General features: G+C 45.5%; 2 protein-coding genes across 2 annotated transcripts; both read right to left on the reverse strand.

Annotated features, from left to right (window-relative positions):
* Positions 1 to 111: 111 nt before the first annotated feature.
* Positions 112 to 4,232, reverse strand: CHCHD2 (coiled-coil-helix-coiled-coil-helix domain containing 2). The gene is made up of 4 exons (XM_064296056.1): positions 4,082 to 4,232; positions 2,199 to 2,448; positions 1,275 to 1,434; positions 112 to 408 (listed from the first exon to the last, which is right to left on the reverse strand). The coding sequence occupies exons 1-4, from the start codon at positions 4,129 to 4,131 to the stop codon at positions 398 to 400; spliced, it is 471 nt and encodes a 156-aa protein (XP_064152126.1). The 5' UTR covers positions 4,132 to 4,232; the 3' UTR covers positions 112 to 397.
* Positions 4,233 to 10,529: 6,297 nt separating this feature from the next.
* On the reverse strand, positions 10,530 to 11,946 carry NUPR2 (nuclear protein 2, transcriptional regulator). Its single transcript, XM_064296057.1, has 2 exons — positions 11,588 to 11,946; positions 10,530 to 10,739 (listed from the first exon to the last, which is right to left on the reverse strand). The coding sequence occupies exon 1, from the start codon at positions 11,900 to 11,902 to the stop codon at positions 11,594 to 11,596; it is 309 nt and encodes a 102-aa protein (XP_064152127.1). The 5' UTR covers positions 11,903 to 11,946; the 3' UTR covers positions 10,530 to 10,739; positions 11,588 to 11,593.
* Between the last annotated feature and the right edge of the window lie 8,008 nt (positions 11,947 to 19,954).

Consider the following 19,954-nt stretch of genomic DNA (forward strand, 5'->3'; position numbering starts at 1 on the left):
ATGAGTCTGAAGACATGTTGCGACAACTGTGCTTTTCTGTGAAATGACTACATGTGGCATGCAGGTCTACACCACACTGAATTTATGACCATACACTTTAAAGATACCACATCTGGGAAGAAAATCACTTTATTCTAATTAATTGATAAATGATAACATCACAACAGCTAGTTTAAGGGGGTCACAAAAACATCTGCCCAGCCTCAAATGTGACATCATCTCAGTACAATAAGAATGCCCCCTTCTGTGGTGATTCTGAAGCAAGGGAACTATTAATCATAGAGGAGAGGTTTAACAGTGCTTGTACACGTTCACTGTCACTATCAAGTATAGTTCTAGGCTACGTGAACTCGGTCATGAGAGCCGATTCCCCGTTTCTTCAATTTGAACTTCTTGATTACGCTAACCCTGCAAGAGACAAAGTAAGAAGTTAGAAGAGCACTAGGTGCACGTCCTCAACATAACAGGGCCCCCAGAGTGCGAGAGGACAGTAACCAGGGCTGCTCATTTCTGTCTGAGGTCATTAGAGGCATTCTGCAACCAACAAGACTTCAACTCCACAATCGCCAAAACTGAGACGAGACAGAGCATATACGCTTGCTCTGACCAAGTCCTGGCAGCCGAAATGTAGCCACTTCGGTAACAGGTGTAGCTTCACCAAAGACTTCTGATAAACTTGGACATATAATCTCTTAAGTCCACAATTCAACCACCTTTTCCCCTATTTCCTGCCTGAATTAAAGTGGGAAAATGAATACAAGTGTTTATTAATAGAGGGTGAAATCTTAGGCTGACAGGAGGAAATAATATAAAAACAAGCTGACTGCCAACATTTAAGATAGCCCTGAACCTCGGTCCCGCTAAGGAATTCAATAAGCTTCTCTCTGAAATGATATGTGGAATGCCAATAGTCTATCAGTCTTTATGTCCATCACTGAACTTTGGTGAGAAGGTAGTTCTACATTCATGGCCTAACACTAGGTGATAACTCACATGTATTCACAATAAGGTCTGGCACATTGATCTGTGTCTGCCTAAGGGAGAATCAGATTCAGAACGTAAGTGGTAAAAGCTTAAGACGTGGACTAGAGATCTCTGAAAAGCTCATTAGGAGAGCTAAATTATTTTTTAGAGAAATTTAAACAAGATCTCTAATTTGTCAGTTTCATTTATTAAATACAGAATCCCTAACTTTTGTAGGCTCCAGGAGTGCCACTCAGAGAAGGGCATGCACGTAATTTCAATTAGGAATTCTGGGTTGACAGATGACCTACCATTTGCAAATCTGCACTGCTTCAGCACCTCGCTGAAACCCTCACAAAGCTTGAGGTCACTCTGGTTCTGGGCGCACTCCAGAAACTGTTTCATCTCATAGTGGCAAGGGCCAAACTGCTGCTGCTCCTGCTGGTATGCTGGTTGGGCTCCCTGGGGCTCCTGCAAAGACAGAACATTCAAGACCATGGAAAAAGTCAGATTTACACCTGGAAAAAGAGCATCCATCGTTTTCTTTGAGGTTAACTGGGGAACTAGGGCCAGAATCAAATGTAGATTAAAGTTTCCATCTAATAATATGGAAAGCAAACAATTTTAAAGCTAGAAAGCAAATGAGCTTTAACAAAATTCCAGTTGTAATCAGAAAGAGTTAAACACAAAAACACGAGGTAAAATAGCTCTCTGGGCATCTCAAGACTAAAAGCGTCAGTGAGGCTTCATGGAGAAAAACTGGGACTATCACAGAAAAATAGATGGATGCGAGTTTCAAGTGCTCAGAAATACAACAGAGTCTATATACCCATGCTCATTAAAGGAGAAATTTTCACACACCTCAGAAAGAGGTGTAGTGGTAAATATCTGATAAGAGATCACAGAACATAGAGCTATTAAAGGTACTTTTGAACACATAACCAACACTGAGACTGGATTAGTACCTGAAGCAAAATATTTAAAATAAGGGCAGAAATGGCTGTTGTATGGTGAGTCTGGTTGGACGGCTACAATTCTACTCCTTAGGAAGAAATACATGACGCTGCAGGTCTAAGGCACTAACTCAACTATCACATGTGGCTTTTTTGATCACCCATGTTGTTAACAGCTTGTGGATGCTAAAATCACAGACAATTCCAACATACAGGGAGCTTATGAGAACTAGGTTTTCAAACAAAATAGTCATGGAAGGGAAACGCTGCCTAAAATGTTACCTGGTAAGTGATGTCAGGCCTTGAGGGCTCAGTATTACTTCCTCCACTGAAGCCTCCAGTGAGGGCATGGCCCAGTGTGTGCCCGACAGCAGAGCCCACAGCCACGCCAGCGGCAGTGGTTGCCATCTGAGCCATGAGACCTGGCTGCCGGGGTGCAGCAGCAGGTGAGCCAACTGCAGACGGTGGGGCTGCTACTGGCGGCTGAGCAACTGGCGCTGGCCTGGGGGCGGCTCTCATCTGAGGTGCCCGGCTGGGAAAGGACAAAACAAAATGGATGAAATTCCACTTGTAACCAGGTTTGGAAATTGTTAACTTTAAAATAATCCTCAGGGTTTTCATTTTAAATTATTAAGCACAAATACTTATATGCATACAAAAACACAGAAACTTCCCTCCTGTTTATATCACTTTCTCTCTTTACCCTTTCAATGAAGTTGTACTCACCAAGTATAAACCATTTCTTCTGCTTTTATTTTTTTCACAAAATTTTCATGTATTCATATAGCCTACATACCTCATAAAGATCACAGAGTTAGAAAGATCCTTAGAGAATTCACCCATTCAAATGTTTACCAGACAACTACTATGTATAAGGAACTATGCTAGGTGCTAGGGATATAGCTGTGAACAAGAGACAAAAATCTGTCTTCCTGGAGCTTACATTCTATTGAAAAATCAGTCAAGTAAAATTTGTCATATGGTCTTACGTGCTAAGGAAAAAAATATGAGAAGAGAGAGTATGTTGTGAGATGTTGCAATATAAGGGTAGTCATGCAAGGTCTCACTGAGCCGGTGACATCTGAATTCAAACTTGAAAGTAGTCCTCTAGGGAAAGAATCCAGTCCAGCTCCTTCATTTTACAGATTAGGAAACAGAAGCCCAATAAGGGGACATGATTTGCCTAAACGTTATACTAAAACTAATTTAAACTATTTTCCATTTGTAGAACATCTGGATGGATTCAAAGATTTCACTAATTATGTCCAACGCTGCTCTAAAAATCTTATATATTATGTCCCCTCTGTCCATTTTTAGATCATTTCCTTGAGTTCTTTTACCAAAAATAGGGCAAGGTCAAAAGGTTATGACTTAACGTCCTACCACATAGCACCTGGGGTTAACTTTATAAAGCTTCTGTAAGTGAAGTTCCCTATACGCCTAGCTTACTGTTTCCACAATCCACTTTCACGCAGAGAAGAAAAATGGAACTGTGCCAAAAGTCCTGAATTTGTCATCGGGAAATTCTGGGTCTGAGACCTGGCCTCCCTATCTAATGGCAGCAGGCCCTTGGACGAGTCACTTATTCTGAGTCTCCAGTTTCCTTATTTCTGTAAAACAGGATGAACTTTCGACCTCTGAGATGCCTGTGAAGTGCAATCAGAAATACACGTAAAAAGTGTTTTCCGAGCTAATGAACACCACGGGCAGCGAGGCCTGTAAGGCCCAGTCACAGCAGGTGCCATGAACTGATACGCTATCACTTCCCCCGGTTACATCATCTCTCCTACACATTGTTTTTTTTTTCTTTTTCCTATTTTTCCCGTTTCAGTTGGTTTTCATCTGCAAGAGGCCCCTTTTTACAACTTCCGTGTTACTGCAATTTAGAGCAACCTTTATTTACAGTTGTTTAATGATTCAGGCAGATTGGAAGCCGGAGGCTGTGCCACCAACGGGCAGTCGACCCTAACGTGGGCTGAGCCTGCCCACGGCCCGAAGCGGGTCCACGCCACCGCCCCGCCGAAGCCGGGCCTCGAACGCACCGCCCGCGGCCTCCCCGAGCCGACGCCGGGCCGCCCGCGGCCTAAGGCGGCCTTCCTCGGCGTCACGGCGCCGGCAGTGTCCCGACGCCCGCGCTTCGGCCCCGGCCCCGGCCCCGGTCTCACCTGGCCGGAGGGGCCATGCGGGAAGTGCGGCTCCGGCTTCCACGCGGCATCGTAAGGACGCGGCCGACCTGCTCCAAAAAGCGCGAAGGGCTGACGCTCGAAGCAGGCAGCTTCTGCCGAGACCGAGAAACGGGGCGGGGCCGCTCTCAGCGCGCGACCAATCAGCGCACAGCCTGAGGCCTTCCGTTCGGGCCGTGAAGGTCACTGGGAAGAGGAGGACGTAAGCGGGAGCGCCCCGTCGTACGTGACTGGCGTCGTACGTGGCCGACGACAAGAGCACGGGGTCAGGGTTGAGAAAAGCGGAAGTTCCTGTGGTTGTCCTCCGATTCTGGGGTGAGTTAGAGCCGCCGCTAACGTCGTCTCTAGGGCGGTAGGAGGGCAGCCGCTGCTTTCTTCAAACGTTGGCCTTGTTAACCTGCGGGTTAAATCCAGCCCTGGGGCGAGTCAGGACTCTGGCTTGACTGCCACTGGACCTTGCTCAGGTTATTTCTCAGTCTTCAGTTACTTATTTGGAAAAGTTTTTTTTTTTTTTTTTTTTGTGGCACGATGTGGATGCGTAATATATATGAAACGAACGATCAATTGTGAAGATTTATACAGGGATTTACAGAGAGTTGAGTTGGTTCTTATATTTCTCTTTCAGGTCTATGGTTCTAAGACAGGGCTAGAGCCATACAACCATTTTTCTTAGCCTCAAGACAGTCCCTCACTCAGCCCATTTCCTAGAGTTCTTATCTACCTCCCCATTTTAAAAAAATTAAAGAAATTGCTGTCCGGTGAATTCTGACTCATAACGACCCTATAGGACAGAAGTAGAACGGCCTCATAGGGTTTCCAAGGAGCACCTGGTGGATTCGAACTGCCGACCGACCTTTTGGTTAGCAGCTGTAGCACTTAACCCCTACGTCACCAGGGTTTCCTTATCTTCCTCAGAACCTCCTTAAAGAGAAACAGCCATGGGCTGACCAAAACCGAGTAAAACCCCTCCTGCCCCCCATCTTGGCACTCCAAATAACCTTTAGCTCATTAACTGCCTCAAGTATGGTAACGAAGAAAAATGGCTAACTTCCTCCTGCGTGGGGAATTGAACTGAGCTTTAAAAAATGCGTACTCATTCTACAATATTCTGGTACTGCAGGCCCGCACTGTTTATAAACGAGCCCCAACAAGCTGCCTGTGAAGCAGCCTTCAATGGCATGGAGCCCATCTGTCTCCTTGTTTGGCCAACCGATAAAGTTGTCTTTCATTTTCCCCAAATTGGTTTCGTTTTGGCCCTGGAGGGAGTTGTGCTGAGCAGAACCTTAAGATCCCAACTACAGATACGGCCAACAAAAATCAAATTCAGACAGTAATACTGCCTTGCATTTATGTATTACTATACATTCTTAGGAAACCCTGGTGGCGTAGTGGTTGAGAGTTATGGCTGCTAACCAAAAGGTCGTCAGTTCGAATCCACCAGGCGCTCCTTGGAAACTGTATGGGGCAGTTCTACTCTGTCCTAGAGGGTTGCTATGAGTCGGAATCAACTCAACGGCGATGTGTATACATTTTTAACCCTTTCATATGTGTACTTTGTGCCCTGAATTGGGATAGTGTTCATTCACTGATAATTCAACAGAATATTTTTGAACGGCCTACAAGTGCTAGCTAGGTTCTGGAGATACAACATCAAACAAGACCCTACCTTATAGAAATTAAATTTCAGAGAGGGGAGACAAGTCCAGTGGTGGGTGGTGAGTGAAGGGGACAGGGAGTTAAAAGGTTGGGTAGGACATTTGAACAGAGTCCTTGAGGAAGAGAAGCCTTGTAGTTATCAAGGGTAAGAGCATTGCCAGGCAGAGGGAACAGCAATTGCAAAGGCCACCAAGGACCTATGCTTTAGTGATATTTAGTGTGAAATGCTTACATTTACATTTTAGCGTGGCTGCAGTGGAGGAAAAGTTGGTTAGTGGCATCTCATAGGGGGCTTCCTGGTAAAGTCTTCGGGAGGTTGGGTGAGATTTACGGAAGAGAGGAAGCAGAGGTGGGAGGTTCATTTCTGCTTGAATGGCAACCAGAAATTGCCCCCTTCCACCATGAGCAGAATGTTTGTGGCACGGAGGGGCAAGTAATGCAAAAACCTTTTATAAGAAGCAAAAAATTACTTTTTAGATAAATTTTTAGAGGGATTAAAGCTTTAAAAATGGTAAGATTCTGTACTTGCCTGAGACTGAGAAAAGGGGCCTTATAAAAGATACCTCCTGGCCTAAGAAGCACTTAGAGCAAAACTTTGGACAATTGAAGAAAGAAAGGAATCCAGACCAGAACAGACTATTTTAATTAATCACGCTTGGCTAAATCACTAATTCCTGAACTGAAGAGGGAATATGAAATGTATGTACAAGGTTATTTCGTGAGAGGAAAAGATTGGAAACTATAAATTCTTGTCAGTATACTACTGGTATAATAAATTATGGTACATGTACACAATACAGATATAAAAAAGGGCGGAGACACATATATTGATATGATTTGCAAGATAAACTGTCAGGAGAAAAAGGGGCTGAATTGAATATACCCTAAAATCAAACCCACTGCCATCAAGTTGATTCTGATTCATAGTGACCCAATAGGGTTTCCAAGGCTGTAAATCTCTACGGAAGCAGACCGCCACATCTTTCTCCTGAGTAGCTGCTGGTGGTTTCGAACCGATCACCTTTCAGTTAGCAGGTGAATGCCTTAACCACTGCACCACTAGGGCTCCTTGGATTGAATATTATTTGTGTAAAATGGAGAGAAAAGACCATATCTGTAGCAGGTAACATTTAGTTGTCTTCAGACAGTGGAGCTGAGTGGCTGTGGCACAGGGTTGTGATTTTCAGTGTATAACATTTTGTATCCTTTGGATTTTGAGACAGTTTATATATGTATCATCTCTATTTAAAAAACACATTAAGAAAATGTAAAAAGTTAATTAAAAAGAAGAACAAAAAAACAAGGAAAATATCAGTCCAAAGGACTAAAGGACCACATGAATGACAGCCTCCACCACAAAAGAACTGGATGATGGCCGGCTACCACCCCCTACCACACTGACAGGTATCACAATAGAGGGTAGCAGACAGAGGAGAAAAATGTAGAACAAAATTCAAATTCACAGAAAAAGACCTAACTTACTGGTCTGACAGAGACTGGAGGAACCCCCGAGACTGTGGCCCCTGGACACACTGCTAACTCAGAACTGAAGCCACTCCTGAAGTCCACCTTTCACCCAAAGATTAAACAGGGCTATAAAACAATAACACATGTGAGGAATGTGCTTCTTAGTTCAGTCAGGTTTACAAGACCAAGTAGGGAACTCCTGCCCAAAAGCAAAGCTGAGACAGCAGGAAGGGACAGGAAAACTGGATGAATGGACGCTGAGAACCTGGGATGGATGAAAAGGGGAGAGTGCTGACACATTTCAGGGATTGTAACCAATGTCACAAGCAATTTGTGTATAAATTTTTGAATGATAAAGTAATTGTAAACTTTCACCTAAAACACACTCACACACACAAAACAATGAAAATAAAAACAAGAATTGAACATAAATGCCAGAATTCAGCTATGTATCATTTATAGTTTGCTGGGATAGATGTGCTGAAGTTCACTCTTTGGTACAGTTTACGTAACACCTTCACGTTCCATAATGAGTTGTCATTCCCAACAGATTCATTCACGGTGATGTCACAATTTCAACAGAGAATTCTCATGGGCATTGTTACAGGTCAGGAATTTCTCTGAACAGACTTAATGATTTCAGTAAAAACTCTTGCTCAAATTAGGCTCTAGGCATCAGAAGTTTTTAAATTGTGCAAACCCTATTCCAGAAATTCCACTTCTGGGGATTTAAGAAACAGTCATGAATGCAGAAAGAAATTAGCTATAAGGATGTTCATTTAATGACATGTATAAAATAGGGAAAACCTATAAAACAACCTAAACGTCCTACAGTATAAAAACAAAAAATCCGTTGCTGTCGAGTTGATTCTGACTCATAGCAACCTTATAGGACAGAGTAGAACTGCCTCATAGAGTTTTCAGGGAGCACCTGGTGGATTTGAACTGCCAGCCTCTTGCTTAACAGCCGTAGCTCTTAACCACTGTGCCACCAGGGCTCCAACAATATAGTAATAGTTGAGTAAGTTATGACACATGCATACGGTAGACTGCTATGCAGCCATGAAAAATGTTATGAACATTTGACACAAAAAATGTCTTCACAATTTATTAAGTGAAAGTAGGCTGCACAGTGTATTTTGAAAAAGTTCATATATATTTTAAGGCTGGAATTATATACACTCAAAAAGTAATGTTATCTGTTGGGTAATGGAATTACAAATGATTTCTTCGTTTTGCTTGTCCATATTTTCCACTTTCTCTACAATGAACACACGTATAATTAAACATACCATGGTGGTTTAAAATACATCTATAAATTCTTTGACAGGAACTAACAACAACAACAACAACCTTCAAAAGGTGGAGTCTAATTCCGCTCCCCTTGGGTGTGGGCTGTAATTAGTGATTCATTTATAACAGATAGAAAAAAGTAGAAGGGATGGTGTTATAAAAGGGACTGTGGCTTCCTCCTTGCTCTCCTTCTGTTTCTATCTAACCATTCACTCTGGGAAGGCTGGCTGCCACATCATGAGGGCACTCAACTAGCCTACTGAGAAGGAACAGAGGCCTTCTGCCAATAGCTACATGAGGGAGCCCACTTGGAAGACACCCTCCAGTCCCAGCCAAGCCTTCAGATGACTGCAGCCCTGCCAACAGCTTGACTAAAATCTCCTGAGACACTCTGAGCCAGAACCATCCAGGTAAGCCACTCGTGAATTCCTGACCCATAGAAACTGTGAGGTAATGTTTGTTGTTTTACACCACTAAGTTCTGGGTAATTTGTTATGCGTAACAGATGACTAATACACATATTCTACAATGACCATATTTATAATTTAAATGTAAACATTCTAGTACCTAAAAGCAGCAACATCTAGTAAGCAGAACACCTTAGAGAGTGCTGATTTAGTGTGGCTTATGTCCCCCCAGGTAGGCTGTACTACAGCCAGCAGGTGTTACGGAGGAACTGAGATATTTAAGACATCGTGGTCCCTACAATCTAAATGTAGTTTTTACTTTGGATAGCAAAGACAGACGTACATGAATATACTGCCTTGCACGTATCAGACAAAAAACAAGAATGAATCTAACTACTGATCTAAAAGTACAAAATTCCCTATGAAAAAGGAGTTAAAAACCAAAACCAAACCCGTTGCTGTCGAGTTGATTCCCAATGCATATGACCCTATAGGACAGAGTAAAGCTGCCCCATAGGGTTTCCAAGGCTGTAAATCCTTATTGAAGCAGATTGCCCCGTCATTCTCTCACAAGGCGGCTGGTGGGTTTGAACTGCAGACCTTCGGTTAGCAGCAGAGCTCTTACCCACTGCGCCACCAGGGCTCCTTGAACAAGGAGCTACGTGCCTAAATTACTATGCAAACTACCTGAAGTTCTCTAGGATTTCAAGGGAGTGGACAATCAGTGCAGATGAAGGCTGCAGGGAGAAGGGACAAGGTGACTCTTAGTTAAGCACAGATGGAATTTGTTTCAGTATGATTAGGACTGTAGAGGGGAAGAGGGTATACCAGGTAGGCCAGCACAGATTCAGATGAAGAGGCAGAACTGAATATGGTGACACTGGGGGACAGAAGACCTGTGTCACAGAATCAGGTGTGGGAAACAAATGTAAGAAAATGTAGTCGAGGATTTCTGGGGCAATATAAGGATCTAAGCTGCTTATCCTGTAAGGTTAAAAAAAACAGTTGCCATTGACTTGATTCCAGCTCATGGTGATCCCACGTGTGTTAGAGTAGAATCCTGCTACATAGGGGGTACAACAGCTGGTTTTTCAGAAGTCGATCACCAGGCCTTTCTTCCAAGGTGCCTTTGGGTAGACTCACACCCCCAGCAGCTGACTGCATTACCTGTACCACCTGGGGACTGCTGTGCTAAACAATACAATGTTGGAGTCAAGTGCACAAGTACTGGGGTCAGACTGGCTGGTCCACTGTCCACTAGCTGTGTGACCTCTGGAAAATTACTTGAACACTCTGTGCCTCAGGATCCTCTAAGATGGGGATGGCAGCATCTACCTCAAAGGATTGTTCTGAGGGTCAAACAGTGCAGAAAACGTAGCAGCTATTATAATTTAAAATATTCCTAATCTGGTAAAAAAGTATTAAACTTGTATAGTAGTTTATGACACCCAGGTTCCTATCTTTCTTCTCCCTACTAGATTTTAAGTTTCTTTAAGGCAAGGATGATGTCTTATTCATCTTTGTGATGTCTCCTTAACCCACAAAACCTCAATAAATATTTGGGGACTTGAAACAAGTTACCATAGTAACTGACAAAAACATGAGAATTAAGAAGCCATTCTTGCTGCTTTAATTTAATTAAAAATCCTAAAAAGCCATACACACTACTTAATCAACAATCAATTGGTAAGGAAGAGATACTGGCCTAGTAAACTTAAGCCATGTTGAAAAGAAGTTCTGTTGACCAACATGGATCCTCTATCTCAGGACCAGTTACAGCTGGAGTCAGAGGACTTTTATCAGGTCCTTTGGGTATCCTGTAGAAAATCAGACAATAATCAGTTATTCTCTTTCATCTGAGGATGAGCACAGGTAGTATCTTACTTCCATATTTAAAAGATGTTTTCTAGCCCTCTTCTACCCAATGTTGTTGCTGTTGTTAGTTGCCCTTGACTGCCTGCCTACTCATGGCGACCCCATTGTTACGGAAGAGAACTGCTTTGTAGAATTTTCTTGGCTGTAATCTTAACGGAGGAAACCCTGGTGGCGTAGTGATTAAGTGCTACGGCTGCTAACCAAAGGGTTGGCAGTTCAAATCCGCCAGGCGCTCCTTGGAAACTGTATGGGGCAGTTCTGTTCTGTCCTGTAGGGTAGCTATGGGTCAGAATCTACTCGACGGAAACGGGGTTAACGGGTACTCTTAACGGAAGGAACCCTGGTGGCACAATGGTCAAAGCGCTAAAAGGTTGGTGATTGGAACCCACCAGCTGCTCCACGGGAGAAGAGACCTGGTGGTTTGCTCCTGTAAAGATTCACAGCCCAGAAAATGCAATGGGGCAGTTCTAGTTTGTCCTATAGAGTCACCGTCACAATCGACTCCACAGCAAACAGTTTAGCAAAAGCAGATTGCGATTGCCAGGCCTTTCTTCCGCAGTACTGCTGGATGGGCCTGAACCACCAACCTTAAATGAGCAGTCCAGCATAAACTGTTTGCACCAGCCAGGGGGCCCTATACCCAAAGTTCCAAAAGGTAGAGCTTTACACTCTCTAACTGCGGTCAGCGGACAGGCTGGGAGTGGAGGGGGCTCAGCCAAGCTTTAGGCTCAGGAGGGAACGATTCTGCTCGGGACGGGGCTTCGCGGGACCTGGCGGCGGGCGCACGCACCGGCGCTCAGGCGAGGCGAGTGCGCGGCCGGGGCTGCAGCTGGCGTTGGCGCCGCTTGCGCTGGCCGTTGAGGAGCTTCTGCGCGATCTTGCGCTCGTGGCCGCCGGGCACCGGCCGGTTGGTGCGCAGCTCCCGCTCGCGCCGCGTCCGGCCCTTGCTGCGCCCGGCCCCGCAGGCCGGGAAGTCGCGCAGGTAGTAGTAGTCCAGGCAGTCGTAGAGCTCCTCCTCCGAGCCCGCCGGCGGCCTCGCTTCCGGCGCCGGCGGCAGAGCCCGAGCCTGGGCGCGGGGAAGGGTCCGGCCCGCGCCCAGGTCCATTGCTCCGGCCGCCGGCCTGCGCGCGCTCGCTTCTGGGAGGACTGAGGGGCCCCGCCCCAGTGCTTCGATTGGCTCCGCCCGGGGGGGGCGGGGCTTCAGGATGGCGTCACAGAGCCGGAGCGCCCGCCCCCTCAGACCCCGGAACCATAATCCGCTCACCGCTCGAGGCCTGTCGGCTGCGGTCCGCAGAGGGACCACTGGCCAAATCCCACTCAGCACGTTGCTTCTGTCTGTCAGTAGTTGGAAACCAAGTGTCCGTCAGCGAGGGGCTGCTTTACGGAAACGTGGGGTGTGCACTCTGAACAGTATCAGTCGTCAACGTTTGATGACCTGAGAAAGGGCCCGGAAATGGCAAAGTGAAAAATGCAGCTTCCGAAGAAACATCTGTCGTCTCCCAGTAGTATCACATGTTTAAAATACATCAGTCTGCATGAAAGACTGAGTCAGCAAAATGTTAAGAGTGCAGTGTTTGTGGTTGGTAGGGTTAGATTAAAGGAGCCTGGTGGCGCAGTGGTTAAAGTGCTCAGCTGCTAACTGGAAGGTCAGGATTCGAACCCACTAGCCCCTGAGTGGGAGAAAGATTTGGCAGTCCGCTTCCGCAAGGATTTACAGCCTTGGAAACCCTATGGGAAAGTCCTACTCTGTCCCGTAAGGTGGCTACGCGGCCCAGTCGGCTCCACGGCCCTGGGTTAGGGCTACATACATGGGGCAGTGATGGCTCAGGGGTGGAATTCCCACCTTCCGTGCAGGAGACCTGCTTTGATCCCCGGCCAGTGCACCTCATGACAGGCCACCGCCCGCCTGTAAGTGGAGGTGGGAGCTTTCGTGTTGCTGTGATGCCTCGACTTCGACCGAAGATCAGCCAGTGAAAACCAGGACCAGGCAGGGCCCAGCAAGGTTTCCTTCCTATTGCCTGTGGGGTCGCTGTGACTTGAGAGTGCCTCCACAGAGCTAGGAAAACCTGGGGGCGCAGTGCTTAGGTGCTACGGCTGCTAACCAGAGGGTTGGCAGTTCGAATCTGCCAGGTGCTCCTTGGAAACTCTCTGGGGCAGTTCTACTCTGGCCTAGAGGGTCGCTCTGAGTCGGAATCGACTCGACGGCACTAGGCTAGGCTTGGCCACAGGGCTAACAACACCAGGGTTAGATATGATTTTATATTTGGTCTTTTCGTTTCCCAGCAGTATGTTTTTTGTAACTGAATACGACTGATTTGTATTGAGAAGCAATGAAGATCCAAAAGGGCATCAGTGTCATTAAATTGTAGATGTAGAAACTTGAATTGATATGTTTTGCTGTGTGTATTCTCAATTAAAAAAAAAGAAAGAAAGGACACCCTGCCATCTGCAAGGCTGGTCCCTGGCTGGCCCAGCCGCTGGACTCTTGCGAGCGGGGGACTCCTTAGTTGTGGATTATCCGCAGGTACTCAAGTCCTCTGGCCATGAGATGCTCAGCATGATGGCGTGATGACATGGTGAGCGGGTAATTGGGGGTGACTGCCAAGAGTCCCGGTCCCTGACACCATGTCTGGGAGGAGAGTAGCAGGAATCAGGCCAGGTGAACCGCGCGCAGAAAGTTCCAGATCTCGCTCTTGGCCGGGTGCTGCACCTGCGGAGCGGGAACCACTCTACTCCGCAGCACTGCGGCCCTGCGGCGGCTGGCTCCCGGGTCTAATTACCCAATTGCTGTCTCCAAACGCTGCTCTCAGGGAGTTACTGCGAACACAGCCTTTGTTTGGGTTTGGTTTAATCAGCACAGATCCGTCTCTCTTTGTACAAAAATTGCAGCTGCCTCTTTGGGGATTTTCTTTTTATTAGATGGAAAATAATTCCGTACTTGAGAAAAAAAAAAAAAACCCAGATATTTAATCTTGTTGAGTTTCTACAGTGACAAAGTTGTGATTTGAGTTTTTAATTCCTCACTTAGAAGCCATATCCCTGATGGGGGCGTGGCCTACATACCTAGCTCTGAGGGCAATTTCCGTGGTTCTTTAAAAGAACAAGTCCCAGGAGAGTGTTTTTAATAAGACACTGAGGGAATTTTCATTTCACTCACATGCCTTTAATCTGTGCTACTGGGAAGGAGAGGAACTAATATCACTTTCACATTTTGTTATTAAAATATTCAGAAATTCTCGAAAGTGAAGCGACTAGAACAATAAAATCTCATGTCCCATTGGGCAGATTTAACAGTTATCAAGATCTCGTCCCATTGGCTGTATCCCTTTCTGTTTTTTCTGATGCAGCATTTTAAATAAAATTCCACACGTTATGTCATTTGCCCCTGTATATTTCAGTATATACAGCGCTAAAAAATAGTCCTATTTCTTACGTAACCACAAGGCCGTTTTTACATCTCACAAAATCATCTTGTATTATTAAATATCCAGTACAGGATCAAATTGCCCTGGTTTTCTAAAATGCACCATTTTACAATTGGTTTGTTCAACTCAATACATGCAAGATCTACACCTGAAAATCGGTTGTCATGGCTCTTAAGTCTCTTATATTCTAGAGCTTTTCCTTTGCCCTTTTAATTTTTCCATTACATCGGCTCAACCAGGTCATTTGTCCTCATTGTCCTGTAGAAGTCCCACTTTGTGGATTTGCCTGCTTCCTTGTGGTGTCATTTAGCTTGTTCCTATCTCTCCCACATTTCCTGTAAATTGAGACTGGATCTAGAGGCTTGTTTGTACTCAGGTTCAGTGTTGCAGCAAGAAAATGTGCTAGGAAGTACTGTGTTGCCATCACACCAGGAGGCCCACAATGTCTCTTTGTCCCAATTTTAGTGATGCTGTGAGTCCAAATGGTTAACAGTTCAAATCCAGCAGCCAGCCACTACTTGGAAGCCCTATGGGGCAGTTCTAATCTGTCCTGTAGGGTCACTGTGAGTCAGAATCAACTGGACGGCAAAGGGTAAAGTTTTTTGGTTTTATGAGTCGCTGAGTGGTACAAATGATTAACGAGCTCTGCTGTTGATGAAGGGTTGGAAGTTCAAGTCCGCCCAGAGGCATCTCAGAAGAAACTGCATGAATTTTCTAATATGTACAAACAGAAACCTGGGGAATATGTGTGGGAACAGCTATTAAGGGTGTGGGATAATGTTGCAAGAAGCATAAAAATGGGTCAGTCTATTGATATGGACCCACTAACCAGAGATTTTTCATTCAGTGTTTCAGCTCGAGAAGTTAGGAAAGGATCTAATAGTTTATTTGGTTGGGTTGTTGAAGCCTGGATTATGTGGCGGCCTACACTAAATCAAGTTGAAGTACCAGACCTGCCTTGGTATACTGTAGGAGAAGGTATCCAAAGGCTTAGGGAAATTGGCATGCTAGAGTAGATTTATCAGGTTAGACACACAGACCAACACATGAAGTGCCCAGAGGACACACCTTCTACCACAACAGTGAGGAACAAATTTGTGAAGGGATTCCCAGCATCCATGAAAACTGCTGTGATTGCTATTTTGTGTAAATTAGACTTGACAGTGGGAAACTGCCCTAAATGAATTAAAACACCTAACTACAGTGGGGCTGATTGGACCCCATGGTGGTAGGGGCCAAGTGGCAGCACTCAGTCGACAGAGATAAGGTGGGCATGGTTACTGTAATGGACAGCGGAATCAAAGCAGTAATCAGAATAGTCTGACTCATATGGACTTATGGCTACTTAGTCATGGTGTCCCTAGGAGTGAAATAGATAGGAAATCTGCTAAATATTTACTTGAGCTCTACAAGCAGGTGAATTCTATGTAAAGTGAACAGCAGTCTAACTTGAATCACCAAAACAGAGAGTCACGGCCCCTTAATCAATTCCCAGACTTGAACAAGTTTAAAGACCCACAACCCCTTGATTGAAAGCGAGGCCAGGTCCCCTTGAGGAAGGACTCCAATACATGGCCAAAAACCTATACTGTTAATCTTTCTCCCACCCTTCCCCAAAGGGATCTTTTACACAAATGCCTGTTTTTTGGGAAAATGGAAATAAGCAGACTTTTTGGGGAACACTGGATATTGCTCTGAATTGACACAAATCCTAGGAAACCCAAAACATCACTGTGGTCCACCAACCAGACTGGGGACATATGGAGGTCAGGTTATTAATGGAGTCTTGGCTCATGTCCATTTCACAGTAGGTCCACTGGACCTCTGTACCCATTCTGTAGTGATTTCTCCAGTTCAGGAATGTGTAATTGAAATAGATACACTCAGCAACTGGCAGAACCCCCACATTGGGTCCCTGACAGATGGAGTAAGGGCTATTTTGGTAGGAAAAGTTAAGTGGAAGCCATTAGAACTGCCCCCACCCAGGAAAACAGTAAACCAAAAGCAATACCCTATACCTGGAGGGATTGTGGAGATTACTGCCACCATCAAGGACTTGAAGGATGCAGGATTGGTGATTCCCACCACATCCCCATTCAACTCGCCCGTTTGGACTGTGCAAAAAACAGATGGATTGTGGAGAATGATAGTGAATTATCAAAAACTTAACCAGGTGGTGACTCTGATTGCAGCTGCTGTTCCAGATGTAGTTTCATTGCCTGAGCAAATTAATAATCTGGTACCAGCTATGCAGCTATTGATCTGGCCAATGCCTTTTTCTCCATACCCTTTTCGAAGCACCATCAGAAGCAGTTTGCCTTCAGTTGGCAAGACCAGCAGGATACCTTCAGTTGCCTGCCTGAGGGCTACATCAACTCTCCAGCCCTACCTCACAATTTAGTCTACAGGGACCTTGATCGCCTTTCCCTTCCATGAGATGTCACACTGGTTCATTACATCGATGACATTATGCTGATTGGACCTAGTAAGGAAGAAGTGTCAATGACTCTGGACTTACTGGTAAAACATTTGCATGCTAAAGGGTGAGAAATTAATCCCACAAAAATTCAGGCATCTTCCACCTCAGTGAAATTTCTAGGGGTCAAGTGGTGGGTGGGGCATGTTGAGATAGTCCTTCTAAAGTGAAGGACAAGTTATTGTATCTGGTTTCTTCCACAACTAAAAAGGAGGCACAATGCCTAGTGGGCCTTTTTGGATTTTGGAGATACATATTCCTCATTTGGGCGTGTTACTCTGGTCTATTTATCAATTGACTCAAAAAGCTGCTAGTTTCGAATGGGGCCCAGAACAAGAGAAGGGTCTGCAACAGGTTCAGGTTGCTGTGCAAGCCGCTCTGCCTCTTGGGCCGTATAATTTGGCTAATCCAATGGTGCTTGAAGTGTCCGTGGCAGATACAGATGCTGTTTGAAGTCTTTGGCAGACCCCTATTGGTGAATCACAGTGCAGACCCTTAGGATTTTGGAGCACAGCCCTGTCATTCTCTGCAGATAACTACTCTTCTTTTGAGAAACAGCTTTTGGCTTGTTACTGGGCCTTAGTAGAGACTGAACACTTAACTGTGGGACACCAAGTCACCATACACCGAGCTGCCCATCATGAACTGGGTGTTGTCTGACCCACAGAGCCGTAAAGTCAGACATGCACGATAGCACTCCATCATTATATGGAAGTGGTGTAGACAAGACTGGGCCTGAGCAGGACCTGAAGGCAAGTAAGTTGCATGAGGAAGTGGCCCACATGCCCATGATCTCTGTTCCTGTCACATTACCTTCCATCTCCCAGTCTGCACCTATGGCCTCATGGGGAGTTCCTTATGATCAGTTGACTGAAGAAGAGAAAACTCATGTCTGGTTTACAGATGGCTCTGCCCAATATGCAGGCACCACTCGAAAGTGGACACTGGCAGCATTACACCCTGTTTTGGGGACCTCCTTGAAGGACAGTGGCAAAGTAAAATTCTCCCAAAGGACAGAACTTTGAGCAGTGTACCTGGTTTTTCACTTTGCTTGGAAGGAGAAATGGCCAGATGTGCGATTGTATACTGATTTGTGGGCTGTGGCCAATGGTGTGGCTGGATGGTCAGGGACTTGGAAGGAACATGACTGGAAAATTGGAGACGAAGAGGTATGTAGATAGACCTCTCTGAATGGGCCAAAGAAGTGAAGATATTTGTGTCTCATGCAAATGCTCACCAAAGGGTGACCTCGACTGAGGATAATTTTAACAATCAAGTGGATAAAATGATGTGTTCTGTGGAAGCCAGTCATCCTCTTTCCTACTACTACCATCATTGCCCATTGGGCTCATGAAAAAAGTGACCATAGTGGCAGGATGGAGTTTATACATAGGCTCAGAAACATGGACTTCTACTCATGAAGGCCGACTTGGCTACAGCTACTGCTGAGTGCCCAGTCTGCCAGCAGCAGAGACCAACTCTGAGTCCCCAGTGTGGTACCATCCCTCGAGGCGATCAGCCAGCAACCTGGTGGCAAGTTGATTACATTGAACCACCTCCATCATGAAAAGGGCAGCATTTTGTTCTTACTGAAATAGACATTCTGCATATGGATTTGCCTTCCTGCACACAATGCTTCTGCCAAAACTACCATCCATGGACTTACAGAATGCCTTATCCGTAGTATCCCACACAGCATTGCCTCTGATCAAGGGACTCACTTCACAGCAAATGAAGTGCAGCGATAGGCCCATGCTCATAGAATTCACTGGTCTTACCATATTCCCCAACATCCTGAAGCAGCTGGCGTGATAGAACAATGGAATGGCCTTCTAAAGACATAGTTGTGGTGACAGCTAAATGACAATACTTTTCAGGATTGGGGCAGTGTTCTCCAGGAGGCTGTATATGCTCTAAACCAGCATCCAGTATGTGGTGCTATATCTCCCATAGCCAGGATTCATGGGCCCAGGAATCAAGGGGTGGAAACAGGAGTGCAACCACTTACTGTTACCCCTAGTGACCCACTCACAAGAGTTTTGCTTCCTGTCCCTGTGACCATGTGCTTTGTGGGTCTAGAGGTCTTAGTTCCAAAGGGAGGAACGCTCCCACCTGGAGACATATCACTGATTCTATTAAACTGGAAGCTAGGAATGCCACCTGGCCACTTTGGGCTCCTTATACCTTTGGATCAACAGGCAAAGAAGGGAGTTACCATACTGGCTGGTGTGATTGATCCTGATTACCAAGAGGAAATTGGGTTGGTATTACATAATGGAGATAAAGAGGAGTATGTCTGGAATGCAGGAGATCACTTAGGGCATCTCTTAGTACCACCTTGCTCTGTGATTAAAGTCAATGGACTACTACAGCAACCCAATTCAGAAATGACTACTGATGACCCAGACCCTTGAGGAATGAAGGTTTGGGTCACACCACCAGGCAAAGAGCCACGACCAGCTGAGGTCCTTGCTGAGGGCAAAGGGAATACGGAATGCGTGGTGGAAGAAGGTAGTTCTAAATACCAGTTACAATCACATGATGAGTTGCAGAAATGAGGACTGTAATTGTTATGAGTATTTCTGCTTTGTATGTGTGCTCGTTGTGTCATGTTAGGCTCAAGTATGACTTTTGTAATTGTTTAAGGAGATGTGTACAGGTGCCAACTTGACAAGAGGTGGACTGTGATCGTTAAGGTTTTGTGCTGTGTGTCAACTTGGCTGGCTGTGATTCTCAGTGGTTTGACAGTCACATGACGTTGTGATCACTTCCATGATGAGATTTGATGTGGTGTGATCACCTCCATGATGGATCTGCTGTGAGTTGCCAATCAGTCGAAAAGGAGTTTCCTTGGGTGAGTGGCCTGCACTGAATGTAAACGGATATTCTGGCAAGGCTCATTCTGGATCTTGCAGCTAGCTCATGTTCATCTGACCTCTGGTTCTTGGAAGTTGAGCAAGCAGTTTACCTGTGGTCTTTCTTGGCTATCTTGGGATTCGTCGATCTTCACAGCCTGTGAGCAAGAGCCCTGCTCTCCAACCTGCCTGCCAATCTTGGGTTCACCAGCCCCTGTAGCTATGTGCATCAGGAGAAGCCTCTATCCTGACCCACGGACTTGCGATGTGCCAGCCTCTACAACCATGTGAGCCATTTCTTTGATATAAATCTCTCTGTATACACGTATTTATATGCTTTACGAGTTTTGCTTCTCTAGAGAACCCAACCTAAGATACCCTGTGTTATAGATTGAACTGTG

This window comes from Loxodonta africana, chromosome 12 (assembly GCF_030014295.1).
Source record: "Loxodonta africana isolate mLoxAfr1 chromosome 12, mLoxAfr1.hap2, whole genome shotgun sequence".
Classification (NCBI taxonomy): Eukaryota; Metazoa; Chordata; class Mammalia; order Proboscidea; family Elephantidae; genus Loxodonta; species Loxodonta africana.

Bases quoted from the DNA above. Each gene is read 5' to 3' on its own strand.
- CHCHD2 (XM_064296056.1), bottom strand. From the start codon at position 4,131: ATGCCGCGTGGAAGCCGGAGCCGCACTTCCCGCATGGCCCCTCCGGCC. The intron at 2,449-4,081 runs GTGAGACCGGGG...GTCCTTTCCCAG, and splicing joins CGCATGGCCCCTCCGGCCAG to CCGGGCACCTCAGATGAGAG. The intron at 1,435-2,198 runs GTAACATTTTAG...CTGTCTTTGCAG, and splicing joins GGCCTGACATCACTTACCAG to GAGCCCCAGGGAGCCCAACC.
- NUPR2 (XM_064296057.1), bottom strand. From the start codon at position 11,902: ATGGACCTGGGCGCGGGCCGGACCCTTCCCCGCGCCCAGGCTCGGGCT.